This window comes from Chelonoidis abingdonii, chromosome 11, assembly GCF_003597395.2.
Source record: "Chelonoidis abingdonii isolate Lonesome George chromosome 11, CheloAbing_2.0, whole genome shotgun sequence".
NCBI lineage: Eukaryota > Metazoa > Chordata > Testudines > Testudinidae > Chelonoidis > Chelonoidis abingdonii.
The window spans coordinates 32,355,057-32,380,367 of NC_133779.1; the positions used below are offsets into that span (position 1 = coordinate 32,355,057).

Genomic DNA, 25,311 nt, shown 5'->3' on the forward strand with positions numbered 1-25,311 from the left:
TGCCCAGTCACTCAGTTTGGTGAGATTTGCAGAGGGTTTTCTGGCTGCTTTTTGTAGAACTCGGCAACTCCCGATCTTGTTGTAGAGATAAAAAAAAATAAGGGACGTCCCTTGTAATAAGGGACTGTTGGCAACCCTATATCCACATTTCGTACATCCCTTTCCTAGGGAAAGGCACCCAGGAGATCCCAGCCCCCTTCTGCACCGTAGCAGGGACCCCACTTTGCATTCAGCCGTGTGTACGCTTCTCTGAGGCCACTTCCCTGTTAGGCATGTAGACTCTGGGACAGATTCTGGTCTGGGTCACATGCCGGTGTGAACCTGGAGTAACTCTCTGTGTCGGTGGAGCGACTCCCGATTTACACTGGTGCAGGTGAGATCAGATTCTGGCATTCCCACTTGCGGGGGTATGAAATGATAGGAACAAGGTGTGAGCAGGCAACAGCAGGCAGGGCCTGCTTCTTCCCTACGCTACGCTGCTGTAAATCGGAGTCGCCCTGCAGAAGTGGAGGTGCAGTGGGGAGAGAGGGCGTGAGAGCTGGAAAGACATTGATTCCCAGTTCCTTGCTGCCTGCCAGGGAGCAGTCGAGTGCCAGAGATTCCCAGTCCCCAAATAACTGATTCTCCACAGCTCAGCCCTGGTGCCAGGGGGCGGCTGGAGAGAGACCCAGTCGGCCAAGGCAAGACGAGCAGGAAGCAGTGAAAGCACCCCTGGCTCAAGAAGAGTTAATCCAGAGTGGCCCTGCTTATACAATTGCATCGTTAAGTGATATTAGACGCTGAAAGTGTGTTAGTAGGACAGCATGACTTCATGAGCTTGGCACAAGCCTGACTGACAGGTCCAGGAACCAACCGCAGCCAGCACAGAGTCGACAAACAAGCCACTTGGCCCAGTGAGCGTGCGGAAGCGGGGTGGGACCCGGGTGGTGTCGTCAGCGTTATGTTTAGCTCAGGCTGGTTATATAACCCATGCGGTTTCAGGGAGTTAGGCAAGACGTATTGACAGTGGGAGGGAGCAAATGCCAAGGCTGGGACATTTTAATTGCTGGCTGGGTTTGGGTTTTTTTTAATCTTGACCCCTTCCACTGATGGTCCCGTAAACACCTCGTTGAAAACCAGGATAATTCATCACGTCAGCCCGCCACCAGTCGGGTGTTTGGAAGAGGCTCCAGCTATCAGTCCCAGGCACTTACCTGGCTTCCATCCCCGACTGCTTCATGATCATCAGTGTGTTGATCCTCACCGCTCCCTGGCAGGCAGGGCTGGGCTATTTTCCCCATGGCACAGAGGGGGAAACTGAGGCACAGAGAGGCTAAGGATCAGCTCCTCAGGGACAGTTAGGCCCCTAATGCTTTGAGGATCTAGTTCTAAGTGACTTTCCCAAGGTCACATGAGATGTCTGTGGCAGAGCAGGGAACTGACCCAGAGGATGTACCAGTCTCCATTGTAGCCATCAGAATCCTTCCCTGACCAGCTAGGGTGCTGGCCTGGGACTTGACTGCGGTGCAGCCCTTGATCTACAGCCCCTTTGGGTCTCAGATCCCCATCTATGAAAAGGGGTAACATTTCCCTACCTCGCAGTGGGGAAGGGGAGAGTTAAAATCCCTCGCCGAGGTGCTCAGATAGCAGGGTGGTGAAGGCCAGGTAAGTGCCTTGCTGGGTAGCTGGGAGGATGGAATCGCTCTCTGGCTGAGGGCCCTGAGCTCACAATAAGCAAGCTGCTTGCTCCATGTAGGAATCAGATTATGTACCCTAACTTCCTGCTGTAAGGAATCCATGAGAATAGCTAATGAATCCTCACATGCCCAGCCCTTGTCCTCTGGCTTTGGGCGCACGGGAGACCTTAGCTGTATAAAGAGGTGAAGTAAATGCTACAATGGTGTTGCCTAGAAGTTAGCGCAGGCAATTTGTTGTTTCGGGGCCCATGGGACCCACTTCATGGGTAACTGCCCCCTCGTTCACTGCCAGGGCTGGGGAGGACAGCCAGTGTGACGGGTGCCTGATGTCACCTATAAAGCCCCTTGGTTTAGCCGCTGGCTGCCATCATCGTCTGAAAACACACACTCTACAATGTATTTCTCCTCCCAGTGTCCCAGTGAGGGCCACTATGCCCAGTTCACGCATGGAGAACAGATGCACAGAAAAGCTAAAAGATTTGCCCAGGGTGGCAGAGCTGGGAACTCACCCAAGCTCTTCTGAGTCCTTGGCTAGCACCCTACCCACTGGGCCATCCTGCCTTGGGGGGCTCCTTGCCTCTGTACAGCACTATAGAGTTGTGTACAAGGCCATACACTCCATCTCCGTGCAATGCCAGCACGCTGGGGACCACGGCTGTAGCGCCTGCAGCAAAACTGACACTGTGGGGAAGTCGGATTTGATACTTACACCAAAGATGAGCCCTATCCTTTCCAAGAAGTCATCAGCTCCAGCTGTTGGTTTCATTCCCTCCTTTTGTTTACTCTCAGTTGTGGGTTAACAGGATACACGGGGGTAACTGGGACATGTTCTGCTCTGGCTTGCATTAAAATGATTCGGCGATACGTTACAAACAGGAGCACCATTAAAGGCCATCTCCACACACAAGCACCACAAAGTTCGAGTTGAGGTTGTATCTCTTCGTCAGTTACCGAAGAAGAGTTTCTCATTAGACTGTCCCGTGTGTGTCCTAGCGCAAGGGGGCTGCAATCCTGATTAGAACCTGAAGAAGTTACCGTAATACAAATACATTTGATTGTTTTTTCTTCATAGCCAATAGAAAGGCAGAGAATTCTCAGCTCAGATTCAAGATTAAAAACAGATTGGAAGTCTGGAAATGTATAATTTCCTCAATAACCTTAACTCTGACCTCGTGTTTTCTGCCCTGTTTCTTCCGGGAAGTAGATTGTTTATAGGTCTTTTTGGACCTTTAGTCTTTTAGTTTCTTCTTTGCTGTCCACGTGTTACACGATGAAATCAAAGTGACTTCAGAGTCCAGTCTGTTGCAGATGGCTGAACTTATTCCAGCTCTATTCACGTACAGTCGTATCCATGTATACCTGTGCAGTCAGAACTGTCTCCATGGCAGTGATGTCACAGGTTGGGCATGTTGGCATCTGCTCCAGTTGCTGGGTTTCCTGCCAGGCCATCACTTCAATTCTAGAAGGCAAATGATCTGTCAGTGTTCAACTTGGCATGAGGTGGGTTTGTTGTTCTTTGGCTCCGCTTACTTTGGGCCCCGGAGATATCAAACCTGCCGAGCTGGGCACAGGGGGAGGCACGGGCTCAGGATCAGGGCCTGGGTCACGTATGAATGGGTGATGCTTTTGGAAGCAAGCTCTATCATCTTCCGACTGATCTGCCATTGAGGCAGGGCCAGGCATGAGGGAAGAGAAGAGATAAAAGGGGATGAAACACTCCCCCAATAACTCCTTACTGGCTCAAATGTTATACGCACCGAGCCTCAGTTGCTGTCAGCGGCAGCTCCAAACGCGTGCCTGGAGCAGCAAGCTGCGGGGGGCACCCTGCCAGTCCCTGCGAGGGTGGCAGTCAGGCTGCCTTCGGTGGCGTTACTGCGGGAGGTCCACCGGTCCCGCAGATTTGGCGGCAATTCAGCAGCAGATACACTGAATCCGTGGGACTGAGGACCTCCCACAGGCAAGCCGCCGAACGCAGACCGCCTGCCGTGCTTGGGGTGGCAAAAAAGCTAGAGCCACCCCTGGCTGCTGTCCAGCATGTTCGTCTTGTACACAGGGTTTGTCCCTCTCAGAGTTCCCAGCCTGACTGACAACCCTCCTCCCGCTCAGAGGTGCCCTCGCTCACAGCACAGCTGGGCCCGGGGTTCTCTTCCACGGCTCCAGCCTTGGTCCTCAGACAAACTCAATTCCTTTTGAATTGCTCGTGGGAGGGGAGGGTTGGCTGGGGTGGGGGATTGGGCTGAGGTATGGAGCGAGGTTCAAATGTGCATCCATCCCTCGGCATTCCCATCCCATGGTCGTTGCCACTTGCTGCCGGGGTGGCCCAAGGGCTTATATCCAGCCCACCCCATCCTCACCCCAAACCACCCTCGCCTAAAAGAAGGGGCGTGTGCGGCAAACGCATGGACACACACCAGTTCACCCCCGCAAACGCATGGACACACACCAACGCACACACACATGGACACACCAATGCACGCATGCACAAATGCTTGTACACACACAAAAACATATGAAGACGTACATGCACACACGAACACATGCGCGCACACACCAGCGCACATGCACATGCACAAATCCATGCGCGCACACACATGCATAAACATGTACACACACAAACACGCGCATGCACAAACACTCATGCACAAACACAAACGCATGCACATGAGACGAGACTGTCTGGTCATTGGAAATCCTAGGCCATAGGAAATCGTAGAATCAGGGTGATGGGAGACACAGATGATAGGAGCATTGCATGCTGGGAATGGTGCTCCTGCGATGGGAAATGAGCATTGCAGGGAGTCTCCCTCTCACAGTACATACAATCTGTGCATCTGATGAAGTGGGCCGCTGGCCTCAGAGAGGCACGTTCCTGGTGAGACCTGTGTTCTAGTCTTGGCTCTGTTACTAGTCTGCTGGGGGACCTTGGGTGAGTCATTGCACCACTCTGTGCCTCAGTTTGCCCATCTGTGAAATGGGGATAATGATACTGGGTAAAGCGCTTTCAGATCTCCGGGTGGAAAGTGCAGTGGAAGAGCCAGCGGTTAGTATAATAAGCCAGGAGATGGCAGGGGCTGTGTAGACACCCCAGGCACCCCTCCGCTGCACCATACCATCTAGTCCAGCCGTGTTCTTTCTGTGAGGGGAAGTCTCCAAAGCTGCTTCTTCTCAGTCACTCTTGAGAAAGAGACAAGTAACAAGGTTAACACTGTGTCGTAGGGAGGAAGGATGCTCTTGTGAGCAGGGCCTGGGCTAGTGACTCGGGAGATCTGGGTTCAAGGCCGGGCGCCTTGGGTAAGTCACTCAATCTTTCTGAGGGAAAAAGATCATTCTCCCCATACTGTTATTGTGATGGAGATTCTCCACTTACTGATATCACTGCGTGATGAACTGCTGGGCTTTTGTGCCAGGGCCCCCTGCTGCTGGGGCTTTACATAACTGGAGCTCCGCACACGTGTGCGCACTTGGTGGGGAGGCAGGCAAGAGGGAGGTCAGACTCCTGGGACCCATTTCCACTTGAGGCCCTGGCTGCAAGTGAGCATGTGCCTCAATTTCCCCTCTGTCGAATGTTGCAGTTGTGTGGCTTCGTTGGTGACAGTTGGCAAGATGCCCTGTAATCCCGTGCTGGGTGAATTCTGATTGATTGGTTTACTGATGTTGGGCTGGATTAATCTAGAAAACAGAGCGGCAACAACCCACGATTGCAGGATTGTTGCGTGGTGCACAGCTCTTCTCTCTCACTCTCTGTACACACCCCTCCACCCACCCAATGCTTTGTGTTTATAACATGCTCATCACCTTGGTATGCCGTCACCTGCCCTGCCCCCATTCTGCTTCCTCACCTGCTGTGGTCTCCCACTTCTGTCTCCCCCATTCTTCCTACTTGGACTCACTTCCATCCTCTGGGCCCCCCATCGCCCGCTCCCCACTCACTCAGCCAGAGCCGGTGAAGTATTTGTGTCTCTGTGTTTGGGCCCCATCTTTCTCCAAGCGACTGGACTCTGGCAGCGGACGGGAAGCCGCAGGGTCAGTAGGGAGGTGGTTCCTCGCTCCTGGCACTCCTTGGACATCTCCTTGGCACCTCGTGTCCCAGGCGGGTCACCGGAGCAGATGACAATCTAGGCGCATGTGGCTCACGGCAGCTTTTCTCGGAAACATCCCTAGCATTCGGCAGCAGTGGCTGGGCACCAGTTACTGTCCATCTTTTTCCCAGCAGGGCTGAATGATAGAGAGTGCCCCATTGCCCGCCAGCGACACCGGAGAGCTGCATAGCTGGGTCACCTTCTCTCAGGTGGTCATGCAGGAATTCCAGAGCCACCCATGAGGATGCTGGACTGGATGCTAGTTACATTTCTCAGAGTCCCGGGCAGCTGGTGGGGGACACTGGAATGTATACAGAGGTATCTCAGAGAGAATATCTTTTCCAGCCAAGGGGAGAATGAAAAGTCCCCACATTCACTGAGCTGCATCCTTTGTCACAGGCAGACACATCTTAATATCCTCGTAGAGTCTGCTAGGTGATATTACTGTGCTTTGTCGGCAGTAAACCTGGCCTGGCGCCTTCATACCTTAACGGATCTTGTGGTCATTGGGCAGTTCACTCGAGTTCTGCTGTGCCAGCTGTCTGTGCAGCACACACAGAGAACACACACGCACAGCCGAACAGCTAACCACAGCTGGGTGAAAACAGCACAGGCCAGGGATGGTACTACCTGGAGATGTGATCTTGTGAGGTTCAACTGGCTTTGGTGGGCTCGATCCTTAGGTGAGACCTCCAAGGAGCATGTAGATGGCACACTCTCTAGGGGGTGCTCTTCACCCTGTGTGAGAGCTGAGCCCTGGTCCAAAGGTGGAGTTCGGGGGCACTCTGCCACTAGGGGATCTGGCTTGTGGACATAAAACCTTGTCCTCCTTACAGGAAGACGGCCGCTTCATTCCACCCCAGAGGTGGCTGCTTGTCAGCAGTGGATGGAGGAATCCCTGGATATAGTGTCTGATTTTTGAGGGGTGCTAAGCCCCCATAGTTCCACTGACTTCAAGTGAACTGGTGGGTGCTCAGCACTTCCAAAAACCAGACTTCTGGTTTCTGAAGCACTTTGGGGTCCTCTAAGATGAAAGGTGCAGTGAAAACATGGGTTAGATGGGGGAGAACAAAGAGCTGTACAAAACCTGCCTCTGGAGCCAGAGAATAACAACAACAGTAAAAATGATGATTTCCCCAGTGTCGTTCATCTCAACGGACCTCAAAGCACCCGGGATAACTACACACAGCACTGAACCCGCCACTGAAATGCAGCCACCTCTGGGCTGGAACACAGCAGCTGTTTACCAGCTCGGAGCAACACCATGCAATAGCTAATAAAGAAAAATCCATTGGAAACGCAGAGGGGAATGTAGGGAGGCAGAATGGACTTATCTGAGCTGGGGATTTAAGCAAGACCGTGGTGGAGCTGAAAGCACCCTGGGATCTGTAATGACCGTGAATGACCAGGACCTTGGTTTAAAAGTCTCATGTAAAAGATGGCAGACGAGCGCCCCTTAGTGCCAGAACAGGGCATTGAATCAGTAGCGATGTAAAGGGCAAGGCCTGATCTGAATGGTATGTACTATTTCCCAGGCGGCAGGGCCCACGTAATGCCTACCCAGAAGGCCAAAGGCTGCCTGGGTGAGAGGGCTGGAGATCACCCCCTGGATCTGGGGCAGCCTGGAAGATGGAGGGGCTGAACCCTGTTAGCCGCTCAGCACAAGCCGAGCAGAGAGAGGCTGCCAAGCCCTCCCCCAGGCTGGGAGAGCAGATGCAGAGCAGTGCTGCCGGGGGACCTGCTGCCAAGGCTGTTTTCCGTGTCGGTCCCAGGTGGCTGCCTGCTACAGGGAAGGGGCTGCAAGCAGACCCCTTAGGCTCATCGTTTCCAAGCCAGAAGGGACCAATGGGGCTTCGCTGGGTTCCATCCTGTGTGAACTACAGCAGCTCTTCTAGAAACTTTGCCAGATTTGCAGGGATGGAGAATCCAACTGGCAAGTTGTTTCCGTGGTTGGAAACCCAGCCTGCTGCAACAGCCGCAGGGAAGAGGGCTGTGCTCCGGCTGCTGGGAGGCACCCTCTAGCCCCAGACTCAGCATGGGGCTTTAGCGGCAGGGAACCATTCGAGGGGCTGGTTCCAAAGGCCAATGATGTCCATGAGAGACTTTCCACTGGATCAGGCGCCAGGGGAGAAGAGAGAGCCACTCCAGGGTATTTCCACCCAAGGTCATTGCAGGTGGGCAGGGGAATCCACTTGTTATTTATCCCCTTCTACACTGGGCTGGAGATCACTTGTGCCACCTGAGACAGTCATAAGCAAGCTCTGGACTGGATTTCTCTTTGCACTCCCTCTGGAATGGCTCCGTTCTCTACCAGGCATTTGCACAAGTGAGATGTAAAACCCAGGTTTTAACCACTATAATCTCTCAGGATCCCGTGGCTCTTTCTGCTAGAGACAACCCTGCTGTTGTGGCCAGATGCCAGCTTGGCTCATTCCATTCAGTTTCCCTCCAGAAATTCCTTTAGGTGGATTCAGTGTTTTTCTTTACTTCCTGGGCTAAACCGGTGCTGTGCCTTGTTAAACAGCTGCCGTGTTCTATCACAGAGGTGGCTGCATTGCAGTGCTGGGTGAAGAGATCGCTTTTTCTAGTGGCTTGGAAAGCATTTAGAAATCCCGCTAGCACAGGAACAGAGGATCTTACTTTGTGCTGAAGGGAAGGATGGAGCAAAGCTGAGCATTTGCTGAGAGGTTTATTCCAAGGCACAGGACACTTGAAGGCAGCCGTCCTCTCTACACACAGCTGTTCCCTGCGGCAATGCCTTGGCTGTAATGAAAAGCCTGGTTATTATGCAGCTGTTAATCAGGTTCTGATAAGCCCATCTGGAGGCCTGTTCCTGCTCCCTCTCCATCCGCCCCAGTGCATGGATGTTTGCAAAGACAGAGCTGTGTGAAAGGAGTGCTTCCAAACCCCCTGAAGTCCCTTATCCGGGGTGCCCCCCACACTAGCAGTTTTGGGGGCAGGGGAAAGAGTGCAGAGGAGCTGTGCAGGTAGGCTCCATTCCCTTCCCCCCCACATGCTCCCACCCTACGTGCAGCCCAGGACACACATGTGCTGTAAACAGGCCAAGCCCACAGACATGCTGAGTCTCACACTGGTGGGACTCCACTGACCATACTTTGGATTTAACACCAGTGTGAGGTCAGAATCTGGCCCAGTCGTTCTAGCCTCAGACTCCCAGCTCCCTCCCATGCAGTATCCTGGGAACAAGCCCAGCCCTGTCCTAGACACAGCTGGGCCCCACTGGCGCGGGCACGGGGAGTTCCAGGTGTCACTCCTGCATGCCAGATCCCTGCCTCTACCCCTCCAGCCCCGCTATTGCCATTATTGTGGTGCCTGGGGCCTGCCCAGCTGGGCCAGTCTGCTGACCGGCTGCCTTGGTACCTGCCTTGCATTGCCTCCTGCCTGGGCTTTTGGTTTTAAAACCACACAACCAAAGCCTTGGCGGGTCGACATGCACCCCCACTGCAGGGGACCCCAATCCTGCAGAGTGCTGTGGAAATCAGCGCAGGAGGTGCAAAGCAGAATCAGGCCCATTCAGCATCCTCTTCATGACCCGACCCTATCCCGATGCTTGTCCCAACAGGCAGGCTAGCCACCTCACCAGGGCCACCCGAATGACTTCAGCTGCGGCAGAGATGGCTTGTTGCTATTGGCTCATTGTTTCCTTGTGCTCCCCTGTCTGTCTGTGTTGTCTCTTGTCTTATACTTGGACCGTAAGCTCTTTGGGGCAGGGACCATCTTTTCCTTGTGTTTCTACAGCACCTAGCACAGTGAAGTCCTGGTCTGTGACTAGGGTTCCTGGTGCTACTGCGGTGCAAATAAATACCGTAATACTTAGCTCTCATAGCACTTCTCGTCTCTAGATCTGAAAGCACTTTACCAAGGAGGGCAGTATCATTCATTTTGCAGATGAGGAGACTGAGGCAGGGGGAGGGGAGGTGGCTTGCCCAGGGTCATCCAGCGGCAGAGCTGGGGCTAGAACCCAGGTGACTTGAGTCCCAGTGCTCTATCCACAAGACGAGCCAATTGGCAGAGATGGCGTGAAAGGCATCACGCACACAAACACCAGGGGGCGCCCCGGGACACAAAGGGCTTGCAGGGGTAGTTTGATGTCCTGTGGGGGACTGGGCTTGCTGGCAGCGCACCCCAGAACTACAGTGCAGTCAGCAATCCCAGTCCGCGGCTGCCAGATCCAGGCTGGTCCTTCGGGCTGCCCTATGTAGTGACCCTATGCTGCCAGCTGGAGAGCCAGAGAGGACCACAGGGTCTGTCTGTGTCCAGCAGCCTCAGCCCAGGCTCCCCTGCAGACTGATAGACTTTCAGGGACTATCATGGTCATCTAGTCTGATCTCACCCGTAAGAGACCCCCAACCTCTGGCTGAGTTACTGACATCCTCAAATCCTGGTTAAAAAACGTCAAGTTACAGAGAATCCACCACTGACACTAGTTTTAAACCTGCAAGAGGCCCAGCCCCATGGTGCAGAGGAAGGCGAAAAACCCCCAGGGTCTCTGCCAGTCTGACCTGGGGGGGAAATTCCTTCCCACCCCCACACATGGCGATCAGCTAGACCCGGAGCATATGGGCAAGACCCGCCAGGCAGATACCTGGGAGAGGATTCTCTGCAGTAACTCAGAGCCCGTCCCCCTCTAGTGTCCCATCTCCAGCCGGTGGGAATTTTTGCTACTGGCTGTCGCCGGTGGCCACACACCATTGTAGGCTGTCCCTTCATACCGTCCCCTCCGTAGGTTTTTTGCCCCCACTGCCCCTCTGGGAGGCTGTTCCAGGACTTCCATCCTCTGATGGTTAGAAACCTTCACCTAATTTCAAGTCTAAACTTGTTGCTAGCCAGTTTATCTCCATTTATTCTTGTGTCCACATTGGTGCTTAATTTAAATAACCCTCTTCCTGCCTGGTATTTATCCCTCTGATGTGTTTATAGAGAGCGATCCGAGCTCCCCTTGCTCTCCTTTTACCAAGTTCTTTTAGCTCCAGCCCTCCCTCTTGCAACGTTGGGGACGCTTACAGGGGACATAGGGATTCCCCCTCCAGGAGGCCTTTTGAGCCATGAAACTGCAGCACCCTTCTGCTTTCTCTGTTGCCTTTGACTGATTATATCCAGTGCCTGCAACTAACTACACCCATGGCCTCTGGGACCTGCCCCATTTCGCCCCTGCTCGACCCTTCCCTGCTAGCTGCATGTGCAGACAATGGGAGCCCACCCAGAAGGAGGCTGCCTAGTGTTTGAAGCACCACCAGTGCTTGCTGGCACACCTGGCATGTTACCCCGTGTCCGGGACATGCAGGGCAGCCCCGTACCAGGAACTAGTAGCTATGGGGAGGGGAGGGGGCTGGGGAGCCAGTTTCAGCACAGGCAGCTGTGACTCTGGGGGGGTGGGGGGTGGGGGTCAGGGGATGGTGAGTCTTTGTGCAGCTGAGCTGTGAAATCCTTGTCCTTGCCTTGTGACCGCTGCTAAGAGTGAGACCTTTCCCTTCACGCACCTACCCAGCTGTAATCCAGCCGAGAGCTCCTAATGGCTGGGAACAGCATGTCACTGCCATCTCCTGAGCATGCTGGGAATTGCAGCCCTATTCACTGTACTGATTCATCCTCTGCTCCTGTATTATATCCTATCGAGGCAGGTAACCCAGGTTCTGGATCCCGTTCGATCCCCGCTATTGAGCACACTGCCCCAATAGTCTGTGATGCTTGTACATCTATACCCCTGGGGCAGCTCAGGACTTCGATGCTGTTGGTGGCAATGGCTGAGTAAGGTTCTGGGAGTTATGGTGGATCTCCACCTCAACCGGAGCCAGCCGTGCGATGCTGTTGCAAAAAAAGGAAATGCAATTTTAGGTTGTATTAACAGAGGCCACACATGGCCACGGGAGGTGATAGTACCGCCCTCCTCGGCGCTGGTTAGGCCTCAGCTGGAGAAGTGTGTCCAGTTTTGGCCATCAATGTGTACAAAGGATGTAGAGAAACTGGAGAGGATCCAGAGGTGGCTGACCAGGATGATCAAAGGGATGGAACACAAGCCCTATGAGCAAAGGCTGAAGGAACTGGGTGTGTTTAGTTTGGAAAAGAAGAGATTAAGAGGACTTCAAATACTTGCAAGGCTGATAGCCTGCCATAAAAAAGATGGAGAAAAGAGGCCATTTAAGCGCTGCAGACAGACTGCACCTGGGTGTGTACCTCAGGCTAGCGCAGGGTAGCGCTTTGTCTCTCACTAGTGGGTGGAGAAGGTCTGGATGTTTAATATGGGCTTTCAGATGGAGACGTTCCAGGATCCAGTCCCTGCAAAGAGACCCAGGCAGGGCAGGTGTGTGGGATCCACGCAGGCAGAGATCCGTCCCTTATGAGTGCTCAAATCCACTCATGACTATCAGTGCAACTAGCACAATCAAGCCAAGTGTTAATGAGTCCTTCAGCCTCCTCACTCACCATCAGGAATAAGGAAGAGGAAAACCTGGAGGGATCAGGGCCTAGGCGGGGTCTTGCGGTGCTTGGAGTGAGGCTGGGAAGAGAGCGTCTGCTTGCCGAGCTGAGTAGTCAGTGTTGCTTGTTTCCTAGGTGTGTTGAGCAGGAGGGCTGGACTCGTAAGAGGATCATTTCAGAGGGTTTAAACGGTGGGATCTACTGACTAGATTACAGGATTAGCAAGCCTGGGTTCTGTTCCCAGCTCCACTGCTGGCCTGCTGGCTGACCTTGAGCAAGTCACAGCCCTGCTCTGTGCCTCAGTTTCCCTCAAGAAGGGGGTGATGCTACCCATCTCCCAGAATGTTTAGTTAATGTCTGTTTGTAAAGTGCTGCGAGGTCCCTGTCTCCGCACAAGAGCCAAGTGTCTTAACTGCTCTGTCCCCTAGAGAGAGAGACACCGCAGTGAACTGACCTGGGCTTGTCTGTTTTGTTCCCCTCCCGGCTGCAGCCCAAATCGAAGTGATCCCGTGTAAGATCTGCGGAGACAAGTCTTCGGGGATTCACTACGGCGTCATCACCTGTGAAGGCTGTAAGGTAAGTGATGGGCTCTGTCCGGCCCTGGCACTCGGCAGGTGTAAGGAATTGGGCATTCCCAGCCTGGTGATTCAGGGGATGGTTTACAAACCTCTTTGGCGTGAGCCGTCTGCTCGCCCAGCGCTGGGGTAGGGTTTCCAAAGGAGTCGACGCCAGCTAGACGTCCGCTGCCATTGACGGCCCTGGGCAGGAGCCAGATACGCTGGTTGAGCTGCCTGGGAACAAATCGCATGGCACCTCCCTGGCTCTGGTCACCATCCTACTAGCTCCACCGCTGGCCCAGTTCCCTCCCCCACCCATTCATCCCTCTCCTGGGTCTGGCATTGCTCCCTCCCCACTCTGGAACAGTCCCCGGTTCCCATTGTGTGTGGGCCAAGGCTGGACAAAGCACAAGAGACCGTCTCCCCAGGAACAAGCTTAGGTTGGGATGGGCCAGGTGCCCCCGCTGGGCCTTTTCCGTCCCCACCCTCGAAAGACCTCTCCTCCAGTCACTCCCCAGGCAGGTGGAGACCACATGGGGGATCCCCCCCACACACCCCTTTTTGACCTGTCCTCCTTTTCGTGCAGGGTTTCTTCCGGAGAAGCCAGCAGAATAACGCCAGCTACTCCTGCTCGCGCCAGAGGAACTGCCTGATCGACCGGACCAACCGGAACCGGTGCCAGCACTGCCGCCTGCAGAAATGTCTGGCGCTGGGCATGTCGCGTGACGGTGAGTCTGCTCCCAAGGCCTGGGGGGGGTCGGCTGGGCCCCTGGGGAATCGGGGAGTTGCAGGCTGGGCTGCTCAGTGGGGAATAGGCTGTGAGCCAGGACTCTTGAATTCCTGGCTGAGCCAGGGACCTTGGGTAAGTCTCGTCGGTTTCAGCTGTAAGCTCCTTGGAGCAGGGATTGTCCCCCTAGCTGTGTGCTCAGCACCTACCACAATGGGGGCCCTGATCCCAGCTGGGGCCTCTGCTCGCTGCTGTTAATCAAAGCGGGGGGAAATCCCATCATCGGAATGTACCAAAATAATCACCCAGCCCTGGAGCCCCAGCCCTGCCACCCTCCTAATCCTCTGGCCCCTGCCTGGGTGGGCAGTGGATTTGTGGTTAACCCTTCGTTTGCCACTGCGCCCCATCCACGCACCCATGCCTACCAGCCCTGCTTCCTTCTCCCCAGCGGTGAAGTTCGGCCGCATGTCCAAGAAGCAGCGAGACAGCCTGTATGCAGAAGTGCAGAAGCACCAGCAGAACCAGGAACAGAACGGGGTCTCCAAGGACGACTCCGAGGTCCTGGCACGGGTCTACCCCACCAGCGTGAGCAGCGGGGTCTCGGACCTGGACGACATCTCCCTGCTGTCGGATGGGCTCCTCTTCGACTTCCCCCTCACCCCTGATGGAGACAGCACCTACTACAACCTGGACCTCCTGACCTCAGCCCAGCCCTCGCCCGACCAGTCCAGCATGGACGTCAGCGATGCCAAGCTCATCAAACAGGAGTCCATCTACGAGCTGATGCTGGAGCCCGGCCTCTTTGCCCACAGCACCCTGGAAGGCAGCCAGCTCACCTCGGACATTTCGATGCTTGAGATCGGTCAGTACCTGCCCCCCGCCATCTCACACATAAGAGAAGGCATGAGCTGAATTTTGCAGGGCTCAGAGCAACCACTCATAGGTGGGGCTGAACCCCAGACCTCCAGCATTGAAAGCACAGGCCTCTATGCTTGAGCTAAAGGAGCATTTCTGCTAGATGGGAGCAGTAGTAGGCTATCATCTCATGTGGGACTGCCCCTAAACCGAGGGGCGGGGGCTACATGCTGATAGCAGAAGATAAAGTGGGGACTCCCAGTCCCTGGTCCTGCACTCTCCTGGAGCATCCTGCAGTCCCCTCCCCATGAGTCTGGCACCCACCCCCCTAAAGCGTGGGAGTGTGTCCATGCAAGGCTAATGCAGCCCTTGCTACAAGGATGGAGGCGGGAGAAAGCCCTTGGAGGAGTAGGGCAGCTGTGGCAGGAACTGTCCTCTCCCACTTCCACCAGAACCGAGCAGCAACAGGAGGCAGATAGTCCCTCCCCAAACTCAGCTCCTAACGTCCTTGAGACCCAGAACATGCCCCACACCCTGCTAAGCTGCAGTCCAGCCCGTACCCCACTGATTAGCCAACTGCCTGAATTCCAGCTCACTCACAACACACAAATCCTGTAACAAACCCCAGGCAGCTAAGAACTTTGTAGCAAGGATAGACCCCAGATCCTCCTGCTCTGAAAGCACAAGGCCCCTTGCACCTGAGCTAAAGAGAATCCCCACTGGCACTATAGGGCCTAAGACACCAAGCTAGATCAGTTCTGACTCCATCCAGGAGAAGGCAGTGGCACATACAGAAACGCGACAGCTCATCAGAACACATCCGTAGCTCAGAAGCTATGCTGGCAACGCGCCAGGAGCTCTGAGGCTGCCTATGCGCTGCATTAGTCCCTGGGGCTGCCCTGTCTTTGAGGAAGCCTGGCTGCCTCCGTAGGCCCCAGGCTCTGAGTCTCAGCTGTGCTTTGTGCTTGCTTCAGCAGACCGGATTGCTCAGAACGTAGTGAAGTCCCACCTGGAGACCTGCCAGTACACGACAGAGGAGCTCAAGAGGCTAGCTTGGATGCTGTACACTCAGGAGGAGATCAGGAGCTTGCAAAACAAGGTAACTTCCCCTTGCTTCCTACCAGCCCCCGGGGCCTGTGTCTCACTGCCCCACACAGCAGGCTGCTCTAGATACCCAGTCCCCAGCAATAACCTCTCCCGGGTCAGGACGCACATATGGGAGCTCGTCATGGGACACCCCTCTGTCTCAGGGTGCCAGTTGCATCATACGTGGCGCCCCGGGAGTGGGATGGCAGCTTTCCAGCTGGAGAGGCTGTGCAGCCCGTGGGGATGGGGTCGGGGAAGGGATATCGGCTGTGATGGGGATGCTGTCACGGTCTCATGAGGCTGAGCAGGCGGCCACCCTGCGGTTAGGAGCAGAACCCCATAGCATGGATCTGCGAGTGGGGGAGCACAGCTTTGTGGGGTGCACATGCCTTAGGGTTGGTGTGGCAGAATCCCCAGGCCATGTACCCTGGTGTTCCAGACCATCACCTGGGGGGCAGGGGAGTGGAGACAGGGGTGAACCAGGCTCTGTCACAGCAGGGCAGGGCTCTTTCCGGAAGCCATCTCCTTGAGCTCCAAAATCCAAGCTAACATTTCAGGGGGTGGGTGACCATTGGGGGGTGGGGAGAGAACCAGACACCTTTAGCCTTAATATTGTGAAATAGACTTAATATCCCAGAACCAAGTGTCACTGCTGCAGACATGTCTGCCTGAGTCTGCAGGCAGCGTGAAAGCCCTACTTAAAGGACTCTGTGAAGCCCCCTTCTATTTCAAGGGGTCGTTCATCTGAAGTTTAATGATGGCTAATTTAAATGGCTGATCAAAGCAAAAAAGAGGCAGAACCATCATATTATGAAGATCCACTGCAAGTGGAGTCTCATTTGGTGACAAGTGGTTGGATCTTAGTTAGTGAGTGGCGCCTGGGAGGGAACCACTACTTCTCCCCACCCTCACTTTGATTCGGTCCTTGGGTGGAGCAGATGGCCCAGGGATGCCTTGGATTTCAGTGGGAGTTGAACACCATGGGAAGGGAGATGCATGAAGATTTGTGGGTGGGGGAGTGGATTCTGGGGTGTGGGGTGCAGAACCTCATACTGCGCACCCCTCCAGGATGGGACAGTACAAAAAGGAGCCCCGGTGCTTGGTCCCCTGTGATGTTGTGGGGGGAGAGGGAGGATGATGTGCGGAAGGGAGCTGGCCACGCCTGATTCGCCCCCTGTTGTGCTCACAGAGCTGCGAGACCATGTGGCAGCAGTGCTCCCTGCAGATCTCCAACGCCATTCAGTACGTGGTAGAGTTCGCCAAGCGCATCGACGGCTTCATGGAGCTCTGCCAGAATGACCAGATCATCCTCCTCAAAGCAGGTGAGAGAGCGGGGAGACGGACCCCACCGCGCAGACAGGTTCCTCCCCACGCCCTGCTGGGGCGGCAAAATCCCCCGCAGACTTCTAGGCACTGATAGTCTGGCCCCTGACCTGGTCCCCAGGCAGCACAATGGGGCTGGCCTAGTGCCCCAGGGGCTGGGGAGCCAGACACAGCCCCCTAACTGGCCCTTACATGCCCGCATCGGAACCTCAGTGCTGAGGGGGGGCGGCTAGGGTGCGAGGGGGCGGAGCCAGTGTGAAAGGCTTCAGCGCCGTTTAGCACAGAGCACTATGGAGAGTCTGAGCTGCTCTGATCTATGGAGAAGCCCATAAGCTGCTCTCCAGAGGCTGCTGTACATTAGAGCCCCTTGGGGCTGCTCTGATTTACGTCGGGGTCATTCCCAGAGCAGCCCAGATTGAAGAATGGCTGAAAGCCGCCTTCTCCCCACCGCGTTGCGCCTCGTGAAAGATTAGGGTTGGAAGAGACCTCAGGCGGTCATCTAGTCCAACCTCCTGGAGGCTCAGCCTGGGATTTCAACAGGGAGACATCCACAGGGCCACTTCCTCGTTCCTTCCCTTCTCTGCTCTCTCTTCCCCTCTCCTTGCTTTTCTCTCCTCTCTCCCCCACCAACACTTCTCCCTCTTACTCATCCCCACCCTCCTCCTTCCCCCCCATCTGCATCCCTTCTTCTTCCTCACTCTTTTTCCAGACTGAGGTGGATCTGGCTCACCTTCTTAGCACACACTGAGCCCCACTGCCCCCCCCCCCCGAATCTCCCACCTCTTGACACACGCAGGTCCCACTTCCCTCTATGGACAGGTGGAGTGGGTGGGGAGGAGGATCCCAAGAACTGGCAGAAGCTGGAACCCAGAAACCATGAGGGAGCCCGTCAGAAACCACTAGTGATGCTGGGAGGCCCAGGGGGCATCTCACAGCATGGGGCCCCTGGCTCAAGAGCCGCCTCACTGGCTCTCCTGCTTGGGAGGCGATAAGGGGAGGGGCATCTGCCAGCACCCACCCCTTCCTGGAGAGATGGAAGCGCGCACACGCACACACACCCTCTTTGCTGTCAGCCCAGTGGCCTGGGCAGCTTATCGTCTCCAGAACCAGCTTGGAGACGAGTCTTCCTGCCTGGCCTCTTTCTGATCACAACCAGCAGCTGATGGTGCTGGGTAAGGGAGAGAGAACAGGAAACGTGAAGGCACCTGGGGCGGAGAACCAGGATCATGTAGAGCCACAGCCTTGATGCTCCATAACCTCCAGAGATAACGCATCCCAGGGTGCCAGGCTGGGAATGCTCAGGGATTAGCCGAGTCAGGGAAAAGCACAATCCCTCTGTTCACCAAGCTTTCCCCATTCCCAGGTCCACAGGTTGGCCTGACCTTTATTAAAGGTCCTGCGTGTAGATGGGCTCAACTATTAATGTCCAGGTCTGGAGTTCAGCCCCCACCGGGTTTGGAGGGGTTCAAATCCAGAGTTTTGCTTTGGCTAATTAGGAAGCTCAGAGAAAGCAACAGATTTTGGATCCAGGTCTGGTTTTCAATGCCACCCCCCGCCCCCACTCCCCACAAGTACAGGGGCGTTGGGATCTTGGGGGGTACCAGGTGTGTCTCTCTGCAGCTTCCAGCTCCCATAAGCATCCAAGTGCATTTCAGATCCAACCTCTTAACCCCTGGGAATCCCCCTCCCACCCCGTGACCACTAAGGAATAGACAGAAGGAAACAATTTTGCACCGATAATCCTGGATGAGACCTGATAAGTTTCTTCCATCTCTGCTTCCTAGGGGCCTGATCTTCAGCAGTGTTCCAACTCCAGCTGTGTCAATGGGGGCTGCAGATGCTCAGTCCTTCTGAAAACCCTTGTGAATCTAGCTAGTTCTCACAGCATCCATCTCTTAGGTATCTTTGCCCTCATAGAGTCAGAAAGGACCAGAGTTCTAATACTGATTCAGCCAGTGACTCGTGGGGCAAATCGCATCCCCTCTCCATGCCTTAGTGTCCCATACCTACCTCCCAGGGATGTTGTGAGGGTGACTTAGGGCACTGCTCAGACATTCACTAAACATCTGCACACTGTATAAATGTTGTAGTGACAATGCTGGCTGTTTTATCCACTTTTAGGCCTGAATAGCGCGGATTCTCTCTTGCCAGCACAAAGCGGGTAATAAAATGATCCCGCTGTGAGCTGGTAGCACTGGTGTAAATAACTGTCCAGAACTACTGAAGAATCAGGCCCTGGGTTTCCAGTCAGTTTCACTTTCTAGCTCTCAGGCACTAACTAAAGCGGGTTGGAATTTTTCGTTCGCAGTGGGGGAGGGGGTGTTTCCAACCAAAAATGGCTTTTTTGTCAAAGTGGAAATTTCCCTGGGAATTGTCGGATGTTGCTGAAATTTTTAATTGAAAACCCAGAAAACTTTTGAAGAAAAATATCCGTGAAAATGAAACGCTCTTTGTTCTTGTCTACGTTTTTCCTGGGAATTAAGTCACCTTTCCTGACCGGCTCAGCCACCTAACCCCACGCTGAGGGTCAGATTTCCCATTACTGCAGCTACTGCTCCTCTCTGAACTCTAATGTGATGGCTCTGACCTTCTCCCCTCTGGAAATATTCCAGCAGCCAGAGCCAAGCGTAGAATCCACTTTTATTATTATTTCTGATATGGATTGCAGGAGGGCCTTCGAGCCCCACTCACAGATCAGGTCCCCCTGTGTAAGCTGCTGTCCTGCCCCAAAGAGGTAGAGGTCAAAGTAGCAATAATCTCCAAGCCTTCAGGTTCCCAGATCACAAGGGTGGTCCTGGTCTGCATTGTATCAGCAAGGTCACGCCCTTAAAGGAAACAGTCCTGCACCCACTGAAGTTGAGGGGAGTTTTGCCATTGACTTGAATGGGATCAGGTCCAAATGATGAAGCTACAGTTGTTCATTCAGCCAATGTAACAGGTCTCTTGATGGACTCTTAGCAGCTGATTTGAATTGGTGGGAGCGCTTCCTTATGGCTGGATACTAGCTTACCTCCAGCTGTCCACTGTTTTGTTGTTTTTTTGTGTTAAGGGCAGTGAATCTCACCGGGAAAGTGCCAGGTTAAAAGTTGTTCTCTTTAGGAATCAGCAAAGAGAGAAACAAATCCCCGAGGTTTCTAACAACTCCTTGGTGCATTTAAGAGAACGGATGGTGCTCATTGGCTTTCTGTGCTATATTCAGCTCTTGGGGGCGGGGGGGGGGGGGAACAGATTAATCCACTTTGCTTTTGTGTTCCACTCCGAAGTCCCAAGTTAGTTTTTTGTTTGCGTTGAGTGTTGGCGCAATCCCAACCCATCGCGACTGGCTTACAATGCAAAACCCTGCTTTCACTGCCATTTATAAACTACAGCAGAAGTACAGGAACATCTGTGCACTTTTGCTACTGAGAAGGAACGGTGAAGGGAGGATCCTCCGACCCTGGGGCCTGCAGCCAATCCCGTGTGCTTTCTGATTGCGTACAGATGATTGTTTACCATTGAGAGCCCTCACCACATGTACAGTCCCCGACACTCCCTTCTTGTTAGATTTTCATACAGGAAGGCCCCGATCCTACAGTCAGGTCCATGCTAGCAGATCAGTCTGTGGGATTGGGGAGTCAAAATTTGGTGTTACGCTCCCCCAGCTCTGATTCTCCATTGCACTGCCATTTACACCAGGGAAAAGCATCCGCCCATTTTGCCCTGATGTAAACCACTGCACGAGGGGTTGGGTGATGATGAAGAATCAGACCACGTCTTCAGTGCAGGCTAACTGCGAGTTGGGCAATCCTGGGTTAGTCATCTCCCAGTAACCCAGCTTCCTAGAGCACAGCCATACCACTGCCGTAACACCCCCACATCCATCCATGGTTGTGAGAGAGAATATAGATAGCTGGGCACCTCCTGGCTACATCTGTTTATATAGCAACCTGCATTGGTTCCTCACCAATGTCTTCTCTCCTGCAACCCATGCTCCTCCCTCCAAGTTCCATGCAGGTTGCTACACTTAAAACCAATTGCTGCCTAGTGTCTATGTCTTAGCACATGGAATCTAACTAACTTCTTCATTTCTTCCTTCCATTTTTTTATTTTGTTTTTACCTGCTCCTTTCTTTGTAATCCACCGTTACATTGATCATTTGATCTCTGCTTTCCGTTGCTAACTGACTGGGTCATATTTCCCTTTGTTGAAATATCATGGTCACAAATTGCTCTTTAAAAAAAAAATTGGAATTTTTTTAAACACTTTAAAAAAATCATTTGGAATTTACACTTGAATTGGGAATGACGGGATTATTGGTCTGGATTTTTTTTTTTTTTGTCCTTGGATGACGGAAATGCTCCCTTACCCTCCTCCTTTCCCTCCTCCTCCTCGTTGTCTGTTGTCTTTCTGCCTGCATTAGGTTGCCTGGAAGTGCTTCTGATCCGAATGATTCGGGCATTCAACCCTTTAAATAACACGGTGCTCTTCGAGGGGAAATATGGCGGCATGCAGATGTTCAAGTCGCTTGGTAAGAGCTGGTTTGTTCACTTTTGTCCTTGCGGGGTGATGGGGGTGAGTTTATGACTCTTCTTTAAAGCTTCTTATGGTGAAAACATAGCAGTGACTCCAACAGGAAGGGTCCCGTCACTGCATTAACTTCATGGCAAGGAGTAAGGGGGAAAGTATCAGAAGCACCTAGGGGGGTTAGGAACATAATGAAAGTCACTGAGTCTTGTCCTCCTGTCTCCTCAACTGTCTAGCGCTTCTTCTTGCAGAATCTCATAGTTTATATTCTCAGAGGCTGGCTAGGAAACGGGCCAGGCGCTAATGGGCTCTAGGCTGTCATTCTGACCCCAGCCTAGATCGGGTGCCTCCCAAAGGTGTATCCAGCTAATGGCTGGTTGTTCTTTGTGCCGCAAGCTGATGGGTCTCAGTCTGGGCCCCAGTGAACGTGTAGGCCTCAGTCCTGCAGTGGGATCCACAAGGGTGGACCCTGCACCCGTTGATTTTAATGGGCATTGGCAGTGGTGCAGGGCCATATGGAGGTGGCATTCACCCCAGTGCCTTTGGCTTGTGATGCAGGGATTCTTTTACTGGAGACCTGCTGGGTTCCTCCCCGTTTGCCTGCTTAGTCTCCGGGAGCCTTCTAAGTGACTCCCTTTCTTCTCCTGCTCCAGGAGAGGAGCCCAGAGACTTGGCTGTTGTTGCAAGCAGGAGTTGCCCTGTGGGGACAGAGGCAAATTTCTTGCAGCGAAGGGGTCTGCGGCACTGAGACGTGATGTGCTTCTCGTTCCCATGTCTTCTCTTTAGGCTGCGACGACCTTATCAATGCCGTCTTCGAGCTCGGGAGGAACCTGTGCCGGCTACAGCTCTCAGACGAGGAGATTGCACTGTTCACTGCAGCCGTCCTGCTCTCTCCAGGTAGGTGCAGAGGGAGACAGGCGAATGGCAATGTCTGTTCTGCGTTCCAGGAGCTCGCAGAGCTGCAAACTCCAGGAGAGAGTGTTCTGGCTGTGATTCTGGGGAGTTAACCCTAAGCTTTATCAGAGAAATTGAAGACCCACTAAGATCATTGTCAGGTGGAGCAAACAAAACGCATGGATCTGACCTGGCTGCTGATGGAGTCTATGGCACTCTCATGCTTCAGGGTGTAAAACTGATGGCTGCTGGGGTCAGGAAAGAACTGCTCCTGTACACAGTTGGGCGCTAGTGGGGGCTAAATGGTTCTCAAGCATCAGGCATTGGCCGCCAACAGAGGCAGCATGTCAGACCAATGGTCCAGCGGAAAATCCTTGTAACCTGAAGTGCTGTACTGAGTCCCCTTCCCGCCCCCTTTTCTCCACTTCCCACCAGATCTGGTTCTGGAATTTGGAGCCCTCTCCAGCCAAGACATGTGCGAGGGCAAGCGAGCGGTGTCACTGGGGGCGGGGGGGGGGCAATGATCGCAAAGCAAAATAGTGACCTGTAGCTCCCTGCATATGAAGGGCAGGAAAATCAGTTAAGGAAATACCCCCTCCCCTCAGCATTGCCGTGCTATGCAGGATTCCGAGCCATTTCCCAGGGCTGACGTGAGCTTTGGCTATCGATTCGCAGATCGCCCTTGGCTCACGGAATCCAAGAAGGTGCAGAAGCTCCAGGACAAGATCTACATAGCCCTGCAGCATGAGATCCAGAAGAAACACTCCAGCGAGGATAAGCTCTCGAAGGTAACGGAGCTGACTGGGAGCAGCCAGGCGGAACGGGGGTGGAATTGCACTAAGGAAAAAACAAGGGCTGAACATCAAGGGAAAATGGTCCCGCTACTGAGGACAGTTGTATTGTGGGATTGGCTCTCAGTGGGGGAGGGTAGCCTTACTCCTGGGGAATTTTACAACTAAACTAGGCAAAGACGCTGGTGGACAGACCGTAGAGATCCTCTTGCGTTGGCTGGATTCACTAGGTCCTATGGGAATAGGTCTCACTTCCTAAATGTTAAGGCCATTAGAATCTTCTAACCCTGCATAGCACAAGGCCTCTAGCGCTGAGTGAACGGGCTACGTCCTTTCTAACAGTGCTTCATCAAGGTTGATTCTGGCCTGACATACAGCCCTGGGCTGGGAGGGGGCAGAGCATCACCGCAGAGTTCACCCGCAGCCTGGGGTGAGCTTTGTTACTTAATTACAGTGGAGCCTGCCGCAGGGACTGCCCAAGGAAGCTCTCCTCTCACTCAAGTGCAAGAGGCCTGTGCGTTAAGAATGGAGGGGTTAGGGTTCAAGTTCCAGGTGTGGGTGAGGTTTACGTATCAGCCGTCTGTAGTGCAAGGGCTCGTTTGTGACTCTCAGGATTGAGTGGTCACAGTACCGTCGGGCGGGCAGGAGGAAACCTCAGCCATAGATTTTCAGGGCTGTTGAAAACCAACCCAGCTGCTCCCTTTAATTCCCAGGCCCCAGGGGGAGCCAAATCGTTTCCCCGTGAGAACAGCAAGCCCCTAGGATAGATGCACTGCACCGCTTCAAAACGGGGCTTGACCTGGTGCCTCTCAGCCTTGGTCCGTTCCCAGAGGCAATCACCCAGGCACAGCACACCATCTTCAGGGGTTCACGCTGCTGTAGCCACCTTGCTGTCATGACACCATGCCGCGTCTAGCTAAGCCCCATCCAGTGACTGCAAAGCTTGGGCATGACTGGTGCACAGCAATGCTGATCACAAGCCCAAATCTCACTTCCTTCCCCTGCAGATGATTTCCAAGCTGCCCTTGATGAAAACCATCTGCAACCTGCACTTGGACAAGTTGGAGTTTTTCCGGCTTCTGCATCCAGAGACCGCTATGAACTTTCCGCCCCTGTACAAGGAAGTATTCAACTCGGAGCTCCAGTACAGCGACCCACGAGAGAGCTAAGGCTCGGAGCGGCCAGACTCTGTTTCATTTCCCAAAGTCTGGAGGGGAACAGAAACATTGGGGACCAGAGGAGGTTCATTTAACTCAGATAACCAAACCCGAGAGACCCTACGGGGTGAGGTGATCTGCCCCTCTGCCCCACCTCCTCGCTGTGGTTTGCAATAGCTCTTGAATGTAATGCACCTTGAAGGACAAGTGAACTAACTTTGCCATACCGGTGAAATGAATGTGAAATCTCCACTCCCTTGAGGAGACGCTCCAGTATCGTACCAACACCTTCCCTTAGTGCATGAATCACCATGGGGCACGCACACGCCCATGCAACAAAGCAAAGGAGCCCAGCTGCCAGCGCTCATCCCAGGACCAGCCCTTGTTCTCCTCTTGTTTCATATGTATTTGTTTGTTTTAAATTAAATAAACGCCAGAAGGATGGAATGAAAAAGGGGCAATACAGACTTGGTGGGATAGGTGGCTAACCAAAAACAGGCAGGGGATGGGAAGAGAAGTTGAGTCGGGAGTTGAATTGGACTGAAGCATGGAGGGAAAAGAAGACAAAAGTAGCATCTTGCTCTTAATGTGTCCTGGGCTTAATGACTACCCGAGGAGCAGGGGGACAGAGCCAGGCCTGTAATGACTGGGCCACTCGGTGGAAAATAGGGAAGTAGAAATTCAACATCGTATCCCCTTATGAGGAATCTAGCAGGGTAACTGTCCAAATCTAACCAGAAGGGATACTAGTGGGGTCTGCACAGGAGTAGACTCCCTGTGATCAATGGTTTGAATGCAGGGTCAGCTGTTCCCGTCCCCCCTCTGAATGCCATACATGTAAGTCTTTCAGGGAAGCCTCCATCTGTCCTGTGCGATCCTGGGCACTTTGTCTAAGAGAAAGGGGTTGCTTCTTCACCTGTGGCCAAATACCACTCTCCAGCTTCTGTGTAGTGCTGCTGTGCGTTACCCTCCCCGAGGCAGCTGTATTTTAGTGGTGCTGTGTGTATATAGTGTCCGTGCTTTGGGGCGCCAGGCACGGCTGTAACTGTCGTTGTTATAAGCAGTCGTTCATTTGAGCCATGGCTGTCGTATGTATTTATTTGTATAGAGTCCCCTTTTAAAGTGAAATCCCCTGTCTCAGATCAGGTCCGGTGACCTTTTCTTCTCCCTAACTTCATCCAGCGCTGCCATGTTAATCCTCCTTCTCCCAGAGGTGCAACCCACT

General features: G+C 53.7%; 1 protein-coding gene across 1 annotated transcript in view; it reads left to right on the plus strand.

The window, feature by feature from the left end:
* The window catches only part of LOC116829470 (nuclear receptor ROR-beta-like), a 37,270-nt gene extending 12,216 nt beyond the window's left edge, over positions 1-25,054 (plus strand). The window contains exons 2-10 of the mRNA XM_032788325.2: positions 12,684-12,769; positions 13,337-13,478; positions 13,926-14,339; positions 15,310-15,431; positions 16,608-16,740; positions 21,141-21,248; positions 22,031-22,141; positions 22,814-22,926; positions 23,937-25,054. Coding sequence (XP_032644216.1) covers positions 12,684-12,769; positions 13,337-13,478; positions 13,926-14,339; positions 15,310-15,431; positions 16,608-16,740; positions 21,141-21,248; positions 22,031-22,141; positions 22,814-22,926; positions 23,937-24,098 — 1,391 coding nt within the window. The 3' untranslated portion in view covers positions 24,099-25,054. The remainder of the gene's footprint in view (positions 1-12,683; positions 12,770-13,336; positions 13,479-13,925; positions 14,340-15,309; positions 15,432-16,607; positions 16,741-21,140; positions 21,249-22,030; positions 22,142-22,813; positions 22,927-23,936) is intronic.
* Positions 25,055-25,311: the final 257 nt, after the last annotated feature.